At 37.9% G+C, this 16,771-nt stretch overlaps 1 protein-coding gene across 27 annotated transcripts in view; it reads left to right on the forward strand.

Annotated features, from left to right (window-relative positions):
- The window catches only part of LOC134227416 (plasma membrane calcium-transporting ATPase 1), a 239,585-nt gene extending 224,559 nt beyond the window's left edge, over positions 1-15,026 (forward strand). For 22 of the 27 annotated variants that reach the window (XM_062708866.1, XM_062708865.1, XM_062708869.1 and 19 more), the window contains one exon: positions 11,900-14,798. In XM_062708866.1, coding sequence (XP_062564850.1) covers positions 11,900-11,937 — 38 coding nt within the window. In that variant the 3' untranslated portion in view covers positions 11,938-14,798. Of the gene's footprint in view, positions 1-11,899; positions 14,807-14,903 lie in introns of those variants that run through there. The other 5 variants (XR_009983669.1, XR_009983670.1, XM_062708895.1 and 2 more) reach the window with 5 other exon arrangements.
- The last annotated feature ends 1,745 nt before the right edge of the window (positions 15,027-16,771 follow it).

The raw sequence follows: 16,771 nt of genomic DNA on the forward strand, positions 1-16,771 counted from the left end.
CAAAATGTATGGAAATCTCAATATATTATAATTTACTTTTTTTACTTGCATTTAGTGAAATTCTTCAGTATTTTGAAGAAAAATTCCTCAAATTTTAGAAGAAAACTTTCTTTGGTTCAAAAAGTAATTCTTTAGTTAAAAACAAGAATTTCTTTGTCAATCGACTTTTGTTTTATAGAAACCGAATGATTTTTTGCCGCTTTATGCTAATTTGTTTTCTTATTTCACTGCTTTTGCTGCTTAAAATATCATCAACTTCTGATGCATTTTTTCGCAATTTTACGGAAAAGGGGCTCTTTGGCCGAAAGTAATTTGGTTCATGGCCTCTAGGTCAAAATTGGTGGGTAGAATATGTCATTTATTTGGCCGAAATCCTCCTGGCCGGAAGTTATTTGGCTGAAATGGACATACGACCGAAAATGTCGTTCGGACGAACTGGTCATTTGGCCGAAATTGGGGTTTTGCCAAAAATGTCCTTTGACTGAACAGGTCATGCGGCCGAAAATTTCATGTGGCTGAACAGGACATATGGCCAATAATGTCATTTCACCGAAGAAATCATGCCGCTTACTGACAAAAGTGAAAAAGAGTGTGACGATTTTTTTTCTCATTTCACACTCTCTACAATGAGAAGTGGGAAATGGCAAGTAAGAAATGTAAAGTGAGACGTTTTTTTCACTTTTCACGGGGAGCGTCCATAAATTACGTAACGCTTAGAGGAGGTAGGGGGTTGCCTGAAGTGTGACAATCCATACAAAAATTCTAGATGTTTCAGACAGAAAGTGTGACATAGGGCGGAGGGGGTTGAAAATGTCATTTTTTGCGTTACGTAATTAATGGATCTTTCCTAAGAAGTGAGAAAAAAGGAGTGAGAAGTAAAACAAATCCAATTAAAATCCAATCCAAATTCAAATGCAATTAAATCGCAGTTCCTATCCGAATGCTAAAATCTAATCCAAAATCCGTTGTCAAATGAAGGATGAGGATTGAGGAAATTCCCCCAACGTCGGACTTCTATCGATTTCGATATACGGCAGCTGACCCCAGATTCGGACAGTAAGACTTTTCATGCTAGCAAATAGCTGCTTCTTACATCTGTATCATTAAACTTACTTCAATTCTATTTTTTCATCTTACTACGATATCACAGAGCTACAGAAGTCAGCGGAACAAAAAATTTAGGATGACATTGAAAAAGGTGGGAGATTTTAGTATAGGATGTAAGTAATTTAGCTGGAGAGCTATATAAGTTCTACTTACATATTTCGATATCTACAACTCGAAGCAATTGAAACATATTGTTATTCTAAATGGTGTCTTGTTTGTAACAGAAACTTGGAAACTTTTGATCATAACGCAATAGTCTCCGATGCTAGCTGCCACTTTTTTGATCAGTGGAATTTTCCCCCAAAATTCACACTCAAAATACTTCGTCAAGAAACATGTTCAAAAGCTCAACTATGGTTTGTATGAATCATTAATGGTCATATTTTGTGTATAATTTAGTTTAGCCTCCCTAGTCTTTGTCGGCAGCTATCCTACGGCCTTCCAATCGACGATAAGGAAATGGCAGCCATCGATCGTGAAAGAAAGTGGAAGTGAAATCACCACTCGATCGACCTTTTTCCCTAAGCGAGCTCACCTTCGCCTTGTCTAGGAGCAACGGGAAATCCGCGGGTCCGGACGATATAGGGTACCCCTGCATCAAGCAATTACCCTGTCACGCGAAGGTCTCGTTTCTTGACTTTGTCAATCAGCTATGGAAAGAAGGCTCTTTTCCGGATAGCTGGAGGGAGAGCATCGTAATCCCTATCGTAAGTCCCGTCAAGAGATGCAACAAAATACCGCCCAATTCCGTTGACCAGCTGCCTGTCAAAGGTAGTGGAACGGCTAGTCAACAGAAGATTAAGAGAGAAACTGGAGAAGGATAAAAGGATCGACTACCGACAGCATGCCTTCCGAGCTGGGTACGGCACTGAGTGTCCGGCACTGAGAGATCTCCCCCTACATATGAAAATGTGGTTTGATCACTTAAAATAAAGTATAGCATTAGTAGTTTAGTAAAGGGTATAAAAACATTTTGAACCAAAAATCTGCCCTTCAGACATATTGATATCCAAATATTTCACGACTATGAAACAGGGCCACCCATCCAATTTTTTGAAAAAAAAATCGGTTCAACCAGCATAAACTTTCAATTTTTCGTTGTATAAATATTTGTAGCGATTACACGAAAACAAACCCTTTTCATGAACATAGAATCATGAAACCGTAAATTTTGTCAGTTCATGAAATCATGACCATAGTTCATAATTCCAGGAGTATTATGGCGCTTTAAAATGATTATCGTTCGATCTGTTATACTATGAACATTGCCTGTATAAGCGTCTGCATAAGCGTCCCATGTCTGTTTTCTTCTATCTAATATGCCGTTGAATTTTTCAAACTCGTTTTACATCGAGAAATACAAAAAAAAATCTAATAAATTGATAAAACCTGCAATCTTTCTGAAAGTGTGACGTAATAGTCTTTATCTGTGTTTATTGCTATGGAACTATCAAATGGACCATAATTATGCATATTTTATGTGCAAAAGTGTATCAAAATTTGGAATGCGACTGTTATGCGAATAAATAGCAAGATGGGACAAAACAAATGGGTTTTGATTTTCAAATTTTTCATCAGTTTTTCTTCAAAAGAAGGCAATTTCAAGCTTATTTATGGAAGAAAATCAAAATCGTTAAAAATCGACATGAAACTCTTATGTGAATCGGGGCAGAACACGCCGGGCTCCCACTAAGTGGACTCGAGTTTGAACCCCGTGTTGAACTTTTCTTTTGATAATCCATTATTAACGACCAAATCGATGCGATACATGAAAATCATTCATGGAATTCATTTCACTTTTATTCATGGTTTCAGATTGAGATCGAGTGACTATGATGGCCATCACATCAAGTCATTTTTATGATCCTCAAACCATTTCTTAACGTCTCTAGCGTTTTTTTTAGACGCACTATCGAGCACGAACAGCTACTTCAGCGGTATTTTCCTCTTTGCATATGCTAGCATATCGTTGAAAATTCACTCTGCATAAAAATACTGATTTATAATCTTGATATGGGGCTGCTCCATATCAAGACAACTGCTAATGTATTATTTTTTTATAATAGAACTGAAGTTAAGACGCAGAATCAACAGGCCGGCGTGGCCGGTATTTTCCTTCGGCGTCAATCAAATCTACATTCTATTAATCTAGGCAAGATATTTCGCCTTTTTCCATGTCTTTAACCATTCCTTGGATTTGTTGTCTTCGTAAATTTGAGGCGAGCTCGGAGATGCATTCCAAACAACCATAAAACAATCGGCTCAAATTAGGTTGAATAAATTACAAAGACTTGCTACACTTTCCATAACTGGAGCAATGTGTAGCGTTCCTTCTATGTCCTTAGATGCTTTATTCAATACTCTGTCTGCATCAATACATTCAGTTGGATTCCATTAAAGATGCTCTAAGGCTCTAACGGTCCACGAATTGCTTGGATGAAGATCTTGCTGGACATTAGAGTATTTCCAAAGAGTTTCAAATAAATCCATTAATAATGATGAACAAACACTATATGATTAAACAAAATTTTGTTAACCATAGTTTTCGAATACCAAACGTATCTCGTAGTGATTCTATACAGATGGTTCGCACAAGACAATATGTTCAGTGCTGGATTAATAGGCCTAGGAATTAATCTCTCAGTGTCGATGGGAAAATGGCCCACCGTATTCAGGCGGAAATATATGCCATTTTGGAATGTGCAATAATGATTTGCTTTTAAAGAACATATAAACATGCATTTGTTCAGATGGTCGAGTGGCGTTGAGCGCTTTAAAATCAAAAACATATACAGGGTTGTTACGACTAAGCGCATCTCGCGGATTTGGTGGGGATTTACATAACGAGTTTAGGACTTTGAGGTGAAAATTTTGCAATTCAATGCTAGATCTAAGGACGTTTATTTGAAAACTAGTTTTATGTCTATCTAGATGGACTTTATTTTCGTTAGCAAATGTTGTTGAGAATAAAATTAACGTTTGAAGTCAATTACTCGCATTATTTTTTGGATAATAATTTGTCCTTACTAAATGCCATGATTACTCACTTGACGTGTACAAAACATGTCTGTTGGGCATGAACCCCCATATATTATCTCAGCCTTTTCGTCATAATTACGAGATATTTGCCAGTTTCTGACTGATTATAATTATTCCGGAACCACACAGCCTGATATATCATATCATTTTCTGAAAGTTTTTTCGCCCGGAATTCTCATATAACGCTGAACAGCTTTAATTGCTTTCAAAGCTTTCAACTAGAACGAGTAAATGTCGCTTGATTTTATTCCGATGCCTTATCTTAATAAGTGCTTTCGGAGAAATTCCTCCCAACATTCAAATGCGATTTTAAAAACCGCAGGAATTTCTGAATTTCTGAGAAAGACAAACCGCAGGAAAAAAAAATCAGGAGCATTTTTTGCGATAATTTCGGATAACTCCGATGGTATTTTCGCAGTAATAGTCACAGAAAAATTAGGAAACTTTCTAAGGAATTTTAACAAGGATTCTATGAGGATTTAAAAAACTAATTTTCTACAGCCTTAATAGGATTTTTGCAGATTTGAAATCCGAAAAACTATAAAGAAATTTTTGGAGTAATTTCCGCAGAGATTCTTGGAGCGCTGACCACAGCAATTACTGTAAAAAAAATTGTAGGAAGGCCGCTTTTAATTTATGAAAAAAAATTCCGGAAGGTTGCCCACAGGAATTCACCAAATAATGTCTGTAGAAATTTCCAAAGCGATTTTCGCAGGAATGGAGGAAATTCCAAATGTACTTCAGGAAATTTGTTTGCTGAGATTCCCAGAGAAATTTCCGCAAAAATTCCCGTTGCAAATTTTCCCAGAAATTCCTGTAGCGATGATCACAGGAATTTCTGTGAATTATCCTCAAAAATTGCGCCTCGAATTTAATGAAAGATTTCCGGGAGTTTTCCGCAGGAAGTAATTAATCAATTTCTACAAGAGTTTCTAAAGCGATTTCCGCAGGAATTAGTGGAGGGATTTCTACATGTAGTCTCTGAAATTTTCCTGCAAGTTGGTTTTGAAAAATTTACTTGAATTTATGACGAGATTCCTACAGATGTTCTCGGAAATTTTTTTTCTAGCGAATTCTGCAGAAATTTCAAGAGCAGTTGGATTTCTGCAAACATTTCCAGAATAATTTCCGCGAGAATTCCCGGATGATTCACCGCAAGAATCTGTGCACAAATGATGAATTTGTGCAGGATTTTTAAATTGGCATTAATATGTCATTTGGCGGAACTTCCTACATGAACTCCTAGAGAAACTTGTCACAAGAATTGAAGGAGGACTTTCGGCACAAATTGTGGACTAAGTTTTGTTTAAAAACTCTTGTTTTTAGGGCCGGATCAGGGCTGTGATCAGGGCCGAATTTAGCCGTAAGGGGGCCCCGGGGCTGACAGTTTGCGAGGTCCAACATGTACAAAAAAGATTGCTTTTAGTACATAAGGTGCTGTGGGGGCCCGGAACCACGGGGCTTGAATCCGGCCCTGCTTGTGATCAATAATTACAACAAAGTTGCATTATTTATTACTTCAGAAGAAATTGCGATTTCTGCAGATTTTTTATTATTTGCCAAGTTTGTAATTAGTTATGATCAAATCTAGCCAGAACATTCCTTGTATACCAATGCATCTCATAAAATTTGATCAACAAGCATTTCACTGACAATAACAAAACAAAACGTGCCAAAATCATCATCTCATCTAAAAAGCGGTGCTTATTGAAATAGTTTTGGCTGTTTAGATCTTGGTCACTTAGCCTCAGTACTTCTAGTGCAGTGGTGCAAATGACCATCTAGAAGGGTTGTTATATTAAACTTCTTAGTCCTATTTTCAATTTGGTACTAACATGTGTAAAGTTGCGTAACAACCCTGATATAAGTCTGGAACAATACCTTGAGCGCCCGGTAATCGAAGCGGTTTGAAAAGTAAATGCTTCTTAAAGTCACAAGCTATTGCAGCTTTCCAATTTTATTAAGGCTCCGTCATCGTGTTTTTTGCTTTCCAAAAAAGATTTTAGCCCATTATATTGGTTTGCCAACAGGACACTGAGCTTGTAAATATCACATAAAGCTCATTGGTAAACTTTATGCAGACAAATGTCGTTTCTGTAATCTAGAGAGTTGTGCAAATGTGTTGCAGTGTCAATATTTCAAAAATGGTCTTATGGCATTCTATGAAATCTGGATACACCACAATAGATCAAATCATTGGTCGCCCCAACTGAGGAAAAAACTAAAGGAGCATTCCTGGGTCTTCTACCAAAGAGTTGCATCTCGACTAGAAGTCTCTGTTCTGTCTTGTAGCATATGCAGAAGCTCAATTAAATCCTGGATTTTTTGGTTGGCTTAAACGGATCAGTGATTAGAGTTATGGTTGTCATCCTTAATTGAAATTGCCGAGGACATCCAATTGCTACTTGTGATTTCCTGTTACAAAGAGCCCGTTATGTTTTTCCAGCTATTAGCATGGGCGTAGCCAGGATTTCTAGAAGGGGGGCCAACTTTTTTGGTCTTCTAAATCGTAGTTTTATGGTAGTTTTATAAAAACACATGAATATTAACACATGAAACCAAATCCAAACCAAATCGAAACAATAATGATTAAAACAATAATGGATTTAAAAATGCGTGATTTATTGCTCATCAGATATTTTCAAATAAAGTGAGAAAAATATTAACGAACTTAGTATTCAGAAAGAATATAAAATCGGCTATAACAATTATTATAAAAATCCTGCATTCTTCCATAAGTTTAAGAAAACTAGAACCATACATCTGAATTTCTAAACAAATACTCTCTTAAAAATAGGCAGAAAAATCAATATGCAAGCTTTCTCCAGGAATTCCTTCGACAATTGTTCCTGGCATTCTATCCGAAACTCTATCAGGGATTCTTTTGGAATACCTCCAGCAACTTCTTCGGCAATGTCTTCAGGAATTCCACCATAAATTTGGCTGGGAATTGATCCGAAAATTCCACCATTATTTACTCCAAGAAAATCTTCACGAACTTCTTTATGAGTTCTGCAGAATTCCCTGCAATAATTCAAATAATTTTGTGTAGAATAAGAATATTCCGTGGAAATTTCGCATAATTGCCAGTAAACATTCCTGAGAATTTCACGAAAAATCTTCGAATTTCTTGTGTAAATTCCATAAAATTTTCCGTAAATTGTTTCGAATAATTTCTTGTGAAAATTTCAAAGAATTTCTCCAGGAATTCCACCGGAAATTTATACAGAAATTATACCGAAAATGAAATCAACAATAGAATTTTCGGAGAAATTCCTAGATTAATTCGCAATGAAATCCTGAAAGAATTCCGGTGGAAACTTCAAGATTTCCACTGGGAGATCCTCCAGGAGTTTCTCCGAAAATTCCTCCTGGAATTCTTCCAGGAGTTCCACCGGCATTTCCACCAAGAATTTCCTTCGAGAATTATTCTGGTAGTTCTATCGGCAGTTCCTTTGAAAATTCTTCCAGGAATTTCGGCAGAATTGGAATTCATTTAGGCTTCTTCAGGAATTTATATAGATTTTCCACCAGAAGCTCCTCCGAGAGTTTCTCTGCGAGCTCCTCAGGGAATTCTCCGGGAGGTCCTCTGATGATGATGATGGTCCAGCTACAAACCCCAACAAAGGTTTCAGCTAGACGAGATTTGTCTATAAGATGAATTCTCTTGTTTCCGAGAATGCTTCTGGTAGTTTTCCCGGGGTTCCTTTGAAAATTCTCCCGGGAGTTTCTTCAGAAATTCTTCCAGAAAATACCTTCGAGAGTTCCTCCGGGAATTCCACCAGCAATTCATCCGGGAGTTTCTCCGGAAATTCCCTCGGGAGTTCCACCAGCAACTATTCCAGGAAATTATTCAGGCTTTTTTCAGGAAATCATTTAGGCTTTTTTCAGAAATTAAGCTGGAAATTCCTCCCGAAGTTCTTCCGATAGTTTCTCTGGGAGCTCATACGGGAGGTCCTCTAGGAATTCTTCTAGGAGTTCCTCCTGAAATTCCTCCGGGAGTTCTTACGGGAGATCTTACGGGAGCTCCTCCGGAAGTTCCTTCGGGAATTCCTCCGGGAGATCCACCAGCAGTTTCTACGAGAATCCCTCCGGGAGTTTCACCGACAGTTTCTCCGGGTGTTTCTCTGAAAAGAAACTCCTGGAGGAACTCCCAGAGTAATTTCAGGAGGAACTCCCGGGGGATTTTCTATAGGAATTTCCGGAGAAATTATCAGAGGAATTCTCGGAGGAACTGCCGGTGGAACTTCTGGAGAAATTTATTGAAGAACTACATGAAGAATTTCCGGAGGAAATCCTGGAGGAACTCTCGTAAGAATTCTAGGATGAACTCCCAAAGGAACTTCCGTAAGAATTCCAGGAGGAACTCCTGAAAGAATTCCTAAAAGAACCTCCCGGAGGAATTCCCGTAAGAACTCCCAGAGAAATTCTCCGAGGAACTTCTGGAGGAATTTGTAGATAAATGCCTAAAGAAATGCTAGATGAATTCCTGGAAGAAAGCCTGATTGAATTCCCGAAGGAACTACTGGTGGAACTTCAGAGGAACATCCGATGGAATACCCTAGAGGAAGAGAAAAAATATTTCTGAAGGAACTTCCGAAATCCCATTTCCCGTGAAATTCCTGCCAAATATCGTCCAGGAATTTCCTGTGAAGGGACTCTTGGAAGAACTCCCGGAGGAACTCCCACAAGCACTTCCGGAGGAATTCCCACATGGAAGTCCTGAAATAATTCTTAGAGAAATTGCTAAAGGAATTTCCGAAAAAAATAAATGAAGGAATTCCCAGAAAAAATACCAGGAGGAATTAATGGAGAAATTCCCAGATGAAATCCTGAAAGTATTTCCAGATGAATTGCTGAAGAAAATCCCAGCGAATTGTTCCGAAGAAATTTCTGGAAGAACTCTTGGCAAATATCCGAGTAAATTCCGAGTGAAGTCCGGAAGGAATTCTAGTACACTTCCGCGGAAAATCTCCCGGAGAAATTCCTGAAGGAATTCCTGGAGAAGTACCTGAAGAAACTCCCGAAAAAATACCTCTAAGAATTTCTTGGGAAATACTTGGACGAATTCCAGGAGAAATTCATGAAGATATTTCTAGAGGATTTCTTGAAGGATATTCTGAAGTAACTGCGAAAAGAATTCCAGATTGGAATGTAGATGATTTCGCTATTGAATGTTTGGAGGTATTCCCGGAAAATTTCCTGGAAGTGATCCCGTAGGAATTAAAGGAAGAGTTCCGAGAGGAATGCCCGGAGAAGTTCCTAGAAGAATTTCCGAAGGAATTTCTTATACATTTACAAGTGAAATTATGGAGCTAAATCGGAGGATTTCCGTCATAAATTTTTGAAGAAACTTCTGGTAGAATTTTGGGAAGAAATTCCGTATATATTCTTGACGGAACTCTCGAATGCATTCCTGAAGGAAATGCCGGATTCTTCCTGAAGAGGGAATAGCCGAAGAAATATCTAGAAGTAAATCTTGGAGAGAAGAAAAGAAATCTTCAAGGAATTTCCTCGTGAATTTCCTTAAAAAAATTAGTGAGGGGTTTCTAGATAAGGAGGAATTACAATTACATGAGAAGGATTTTCAAACGATTTTCAAAGGAATTTGTGGATAACTTTCCGGAAGAATTCAGAAATTCCCAGGGGAGCTTCTACCAAAGAGTTGCATCTCGACTAGACGTCTCTAATATGTCTTGTAGCTAATGCAGAAGCTCAATTGAATCCTGGATTGTTTTGGTTGGCTGACAATAGATTGGTTGACAATAGAAACGGATCAGTGATTAGAGTTATGGTTGTCATCCTTAACTGAAATTGCCGAGGACGTCCAATTGCTACTCGTGGTTTCCTATTACAAAGAGCATTGAAAGCAAATGTTTTGCATTGTAACAACTTCCCGTTGTGTTTTTCCAGCTATTAGACCAAGATCCGTTGTGTCTCAATGCATTAACAGCTTTGTCTCTAGATCTGAGCTTATTTTCTATTTCATATGAAAATTTTGCCGGTCATTGTAGCTCCAACAAAATATTCTCGAACATCTATCGTTTAGGAATACTTTTTTATAGACTTTCCGCTTTAGATATTCTCAGAGACTTGTAGCTCTGACAAGAACAACTGCTTCGAAGTACATAGCTCCGTGCAAACCGTCACCCAAAAAAGGTAAAAGAAATTAGTGTTTCTACGCATTCAAAAGTATGCAATTGATTTCTTTCATATTATGAATGGATGGAAAAATCACTGAAATTTTTCTCTTAACATAATGCACATTAAAAGAACGCCAGCATTTAAGCGTGATATTGACTGAATGTTTGGATAGTATTTTACAAAAAAAAAAAAAAAAACAACAAGTAAATAGAACACAATGTGTTTTTGTTAGTTGTAGGAAATTATTCTTTCTTCTAATGTCATTAGAATAAAGAATAATTTCCTACAACTAAAATCATTTTAAAAACATTCAAACACATAATGCTTCTTACACAAACGGTTCCTGTAAGTCATAAGCTTTAAAATTCGACCACTAGGAGCTGCTCTTCAATTCTAGAGTCCCCTCATAAGTTATGCCATAAATATGCACAAGTGCCATATCGTGTGCCGGGGACATCGTGTGGAAAGTATGTCTGACACAGCATGACTTTACTGCGTGCCGTCTTCTAGACGACGCCATCATCCGCCGTGTGACAACATCCAACCATTCGTGCGGCCAACATCTTGATATCCATCTACATAGTTGTCAATGACATGGCACGATTAGTATTTAATCAAATTATCAAATTTATTTCGGTGACCGAGAGGCAAACCAATTTGTGATGCAGTTCACTTATTTCCCAGAATTGATATTTATTTATACAAGTAGGTTAATGACTACAACGCTATTGGTGGTCTAAATTTTATGAGTCTAGTTCCCCAGTTATGCACATGTGTGCACAATGTACACAATTGTGGCACAAAGTCAACGCCGGCTGACTGTGCGGTCGGAGAATCATAAAAACGGAAAGTCAAGTGTGAGCTGGCGAACAAAAGGAGGAAAATGGAAGATCGATTAAATGCCACCGATATCGTCGTCGTTTTCTTTGCGAGATGTGGCTCAACGGCTCCTGGCCTGGATTACGCTGAAGACATGCCTAATTTAGACGTTGCTTCGTTCGAGGTTCTGCCGTCTTTGTTCGGTCCAGTTTCCTTCGGGTTTCCCTTCTCGAACTTACCATCTTATACGGGATGGGATCTAACTACTTACAAGTGTATCGATTGGCAGATTCGCCATCCTCCATCGGATATCACCACCCACTTTTTCGGCGTATTTGCGTTTGAGGGTGTTTGAGCACAATACACGTTCTTATTCATACATTTCAAGTAAACCCACCAGCTAGCTGAACACAAAAGCCATTTGTACAGAACTTTTCTCGTTTGCGTAGTTACTTACAGCGGTAGTGTAAGAATGTTAACACTGTAAAGTGGTTCACACAAAGTTGCTGACAGCATCTCTCAACATTGTTCACTTTTAGATTGTAAAACTGTAGTGTAGTGAATAATATCGAACACCTTTCTCGGTTGGAAATGAAAACTGCATGCTATTTTAATAAAAACTGCTATCTATAGCGAAAACTATCAGTTTTGTGTTTCTTATTTTTGATTTACTTTCTGTAAGAAAAAAGCAACTATCTAAATTTAACAAAACAAATAAAAAAAATATGTACACACTTTCTCTAATTCAAATTCTGAAATTCTTAAATTTACTTTCTTTAATTTTTTACAGAGAAATTCGCGGTTTGGACAAAATCGACAACAGTATAAATTCCTTTGATATACGATTGAAGAGGGAAGATCTCGCGCGGTTCATTGAATTCTTTCTAATGAGAGTTTAGAAAGCAATATTCTAGTTGGTAGGTTGCGAATGCCAGTGCAGACTTAGGAAAAGTAGAGGAAAGTTCGGTGCGGAACGCTATAGGAAAAGCAAATAGCAAACGCAATCAAAGTTCAGAGCAGCATGCATTTCGTCATTTACTCACTTGTTTTCTTTCCAAAGTTGTAACAACCATGAACGGAACTGTGTTTGTTGAGTAGGCGCAGAAGAAGGAGCTTTTCCAACCGACAGAATGCAGGAGCAAAGTAGGCCACCATCTCTCCTAGAACCAATACGTAGGATTGGAATGAACCGAAAAGATGAAGCAGTTGGCGAGTTTTTTTTTTCTTTGTGCGAGATAGCGAGAATGAGAGCGAAATCAAAGCCAATGGATCATAACAATATGAAATAAAAGGAAATGAAATAGGTCACAGATTTCTGTGATTGCTGGACAAGTCGGAACTATTCTATGGTAGGAAGACAAAGCAACCTTTAAATCAAGTTTAACGGTTTATAGCGAATAATATATACATAGACTAGATCGACACGCGAAACAGAAAAAAGAGTATTATGTTCAAAGAAAAAATAAAAGAAGTAAAAATTTATGGTTAATACAAGGAGTTTGAAAGTTTACTTATGACAAAACCACACACTCACCCTTCCACGAACACAGGAACCAAATCAAGTTGACTTAAACAACAGCAAAAAAATAATAATAACAATCACATTTAACTCACACATTTACGAGTCATTGCTTTTATGAAATCACAAAACAACCAACACGTGGACACTTATACAACTTTTGTTAGTTAATCGACTAGACATGCGAACAAAATTCGGCTGAAGTACTTTGCAATCGTTGTTATTCGAGGAGTTTCAGGGTATTGTTCGAAATAATTCGCAAGCAGAGGTGAAATTATACATAATTAGACAAATATGACAGATCAATCATTTAGGTTATTCAATACGATAACGAACGACACTGAGTGAATTTTCTTTGTATGTAGATAAACAAAAGGATTGCAGAGGCATTTATCATTTCATTCAGTTTTATCCGTCTATGTAGCTTTCTTTAACTTCCATTTTACGTTGTTAATTAGCGCGTAAAAACCATTAAATTTAAGCCTAACGTGAATAAACGTTAAAGGTGAGTTGAGAATCGTATATAGTATAGAGAAGAAAACAATGTTTAAAGTACTGTTTTTCTGCCTTATAGTTAAGAACGAAAGAAAAGTGACAAAGTCTTGAATCGACCTATTAGTAGAGGTGAAGCACCTTGCAAACCACACAAAGATAAAATCCAAAAAAAAATATGAGCAATTAGTAAATATCAAAAGACAGCCGAGTCCCCTCTAGAGGAACTAATCTTTAAAACAAAATGTTACAAAAGCCCAGTCAGTCGCCGCTGCTCTCTACGGAATACTTTATCCTATTCCCCATGCCCTTTCTAATCGACGACTGACGAAGACCTAACTTTCCTTCACTAATCGATACACGGATGCGCATTTGGATGCGTGACATTGAACACGCCGCCAGGGAAGGTCGAAGTAGTAGGTACAGATTAGAAGTACTATAATTAGAGACTGTAATCATAGGCTATTTAAAAAAACTACTATGGAGGAAACGAGACAAACATTAAAGTAAGTGATGCCAAATAGCACTTGTTAGCTTTTTGTTGTGCGATGGACATTTTAAGCATCGCTTACCGAAAACGCTTTGAATCGTTCCTTCGGAATCCGAACACTATCCCCGATGGTCTCTAATTCTAGCATTTCTGGTACAGACATCAAATCGCGATCGAAATGATGATGATGTTGATAAGGTTCATATGCAAAAACTGATATCTCTTTAGGTGAATTAGGGCACAAGCAAAACAACACTCTAGACAAGCTACAAATATACAACAACAGCCAAACAAGGATGTGCGAGGCGACACCCGAGTTATCTTGAGTCAGCTTTCTGTATTACATCCTATTGTCAGAGCAAGATCTGCCGAGGCCGCTTCGTAATATCATTTGTGAAACGTGTTTGGAAAAAGTTTATCTTAGTCCCACTTTTGTTTACATTGTTGTCTCGTCGAACGCAGGCAGGCGTGCGGTTCATTGCTTTTCGCCTACTGCGAGCGCGCTTGGTAATACGTCCGGGATCAGTGACTACTGTGATTGAGATTAAAATAGGTTGGTTTGGGATTCCGTTCGATAGAACCACCATAAACAAACGCGTGTTAGGTTTTCCCTTCTCTGAATTGAAAAAAAAAAGATTACGCCTACTACACCTGTCGAACGGTTCCTCCCACTCCCCTCTGACATAAGGCAGCGAAACTACCCCGCTAACAAGCGACTAGTCTTTGGGATCGCGTCATCTCCGCTCGATGCCATGTGCTAAGAGCCACAATCGGATAATCCATATGCAAGCCATCGAAATGTGAGATGATAAAAAAAAAGAAAAAAAAATCGCCACTTCCAGTGGTGTGACTGCAGCATCTTCCAAACTGAGCAAGGATGAAGAGCTTACATAATGCGTGGCATGTATGCGTGCGTGCGACGTGCAAGCAAACTGCAAACCAAAAGCAAGCAGGCAGGCAAACATGCGCGCCATGTTGTGGATTGTAATGCACTGCGAATAGGAATATCGGGTCTGCATTCGACGGTATCACCAACGCAAGACTGACCTGGAACAACGGAGGACACACAGTGATCGAATCATTGCGCTCCAATTTGGCACCGTCGATTGCCGCTATCCAGGATACGAGGACATCGTGAGGTGATGAATGGTGTTGGTGGGTTGAATCACATTAACTGTCGAAAGAACTAACCACAGTAAAACAAATGTCATCAACAGACACATAAGTAACAACACACACTTTTGTCGCTTGATGTATGCTTCCGAAACTGAAACAACTATTTTGTCATTTTAGGAATCGTTTGCGCGATCGATGGAGTAACCAGCGCTGGGATGGACGTTACGGTCTGAGCCGTGGCACAGAGACAATCATCCGCGGGACGTGACGAGCCAGCAGAGAGCGGTCATTAGACGCCAGGTACCAAATTTTCGTTTTTTTTTTTTAACAAAGTGGTGAATCGAAGAACTCCGCAAGTTCGGTTCCGATGGTGAGGTGAGCAGTGCTTAGAGGACAGAATACCATCCGTCTCCACTGAGGGTTTGAAGATCAGAGTGAAGATTCGGGAAAAAAAACTTCGTCTTATTTGAGAACGGGGAATCGTTACCCGCAAATCTGACATTGGCCTAGCGATCTTTGAATAGGACAGTTTTAGTGAATGCTCAGTAAGCTTTACAACGGCTTTGAGCTTTGACTTGAAAAAAAGTATTTCGCCTCGTAGATTGTTTTAAAAGGGATCCATCATACCATAAAAACACATACTCGAGGGAAGGTTTTGGTAGCTATGCTACATTGACTATTCGATGGCCCTTATTGAAACATTATGAATCCGAAGTATAAACTTCTATTATAAAGTTTGCTTTACTTAGAATCCGGACATATGCAACCAGGTGCTTCTTGGAAGTGATTAGATATATGGAAATGTAATACAATCAGGGAATCAATATTCGAGCAACGCCTAACAATATACCCTTTGTCGTCAACAGAGTTTGTTACTGACAAACGCACCTAGCGACAAACCTTTATTAGAACCCGAACACAATATGACAAGAATCATTTGCCTTGCATGCTCTGATATTTCTGTGAATACGATGCTAATATTGTAATCATTGTTGGATTCTCGAATATTTCCATAAAAGTAGAAAATATGATAGCATAAAACCGAAATTTGCTCTAATGCAAAATAACGGGATGAGCAAAAAGATTGTCTTCTTTTTTGCTGCTGACAAAAATTTTCGGATCTTTGTCATTATTATCTTCGACAAAAACAAAGCTTTGTCGTTGGTTCTCTTTTGTCGCTTGTTTCGCAAGCGCATTTCAGAAAAATTGATTCCCTGAATACAATCAAAATTTATTACTGTATTTCCTTAAAAACGAAATTGAAAAATTGATTCAACGGCGTACGGATAAAATGGTGGATTTTTTTTAATCACGGAGATTTTTTTCAGAATTTTCGCAAAAAAATCTTCGAAATTTCTAAGGTCAAAATAAGTTTTTTTTTAATTAGAATTGAGTAATTTTTCGAATTTTTCACGGGATTTATTTTTAGGATTTTTCACAAGAAATTCTGAGGAATTTCCACAGATTTTTTGCGTGAATTTCTACGCAAAATTGTTCGGAACTGCTTTGGATCTTTCACGGGAAATTATTCCTAATAAACAAGGATTTTGTTTAAATTTCATTGGGGAAATTTTTGTCAATTCCATGCGTGTATCTTCGGAATTTCAAAACTTCCGCTGGAACTTCTTTTTTAATTACATGGAATTGGAAATTGTACGGATTTTTCACGGAAAATTCTTTAGATTTTCCACTGGAAATTCTCCATGAGCAATTTTCAAATTTACTACGGAAAATTCTTTGAAATCTCCACGCAACTTTTTTTTGGGTTTTTCCACTTGAGGTTTTCCGGATTTTTCACGAAAATTTGTTCGGGTTCACGTGAAATTCTTTGGACTTTTCTCGGAAAGTTCTTCGGATTTTCCACGGTGAATTTTTCGTGCTTTTCACGGAAAATTTATCGAATTTTCCACATTGTTGTTTTTCGGATCTTTCACGAAAAGTTTTTCGGTTTTTTAACGGAAAATTATTTGGAGCTTCTACTAGAGATTTTTCTCTTTTTCCCCTGGAAATTGTTTGGGTTTTCCAAGGATTCTTTTTTTTATTTT

Source organism: Armigeres subalbatus, chromosome 3 (assembly GCF_024139115.2).
Source record: "Armigeres subalbatus isolate Guangzhou_Male chromosome 3, GZ_Asu_2, whole genome shotgun sequence".
NCBI lineage: Eukaryota > Metazoa > Arthropoda > Insecta > Diptera > Culicidae > Armigeres > Armigeres subalbatus.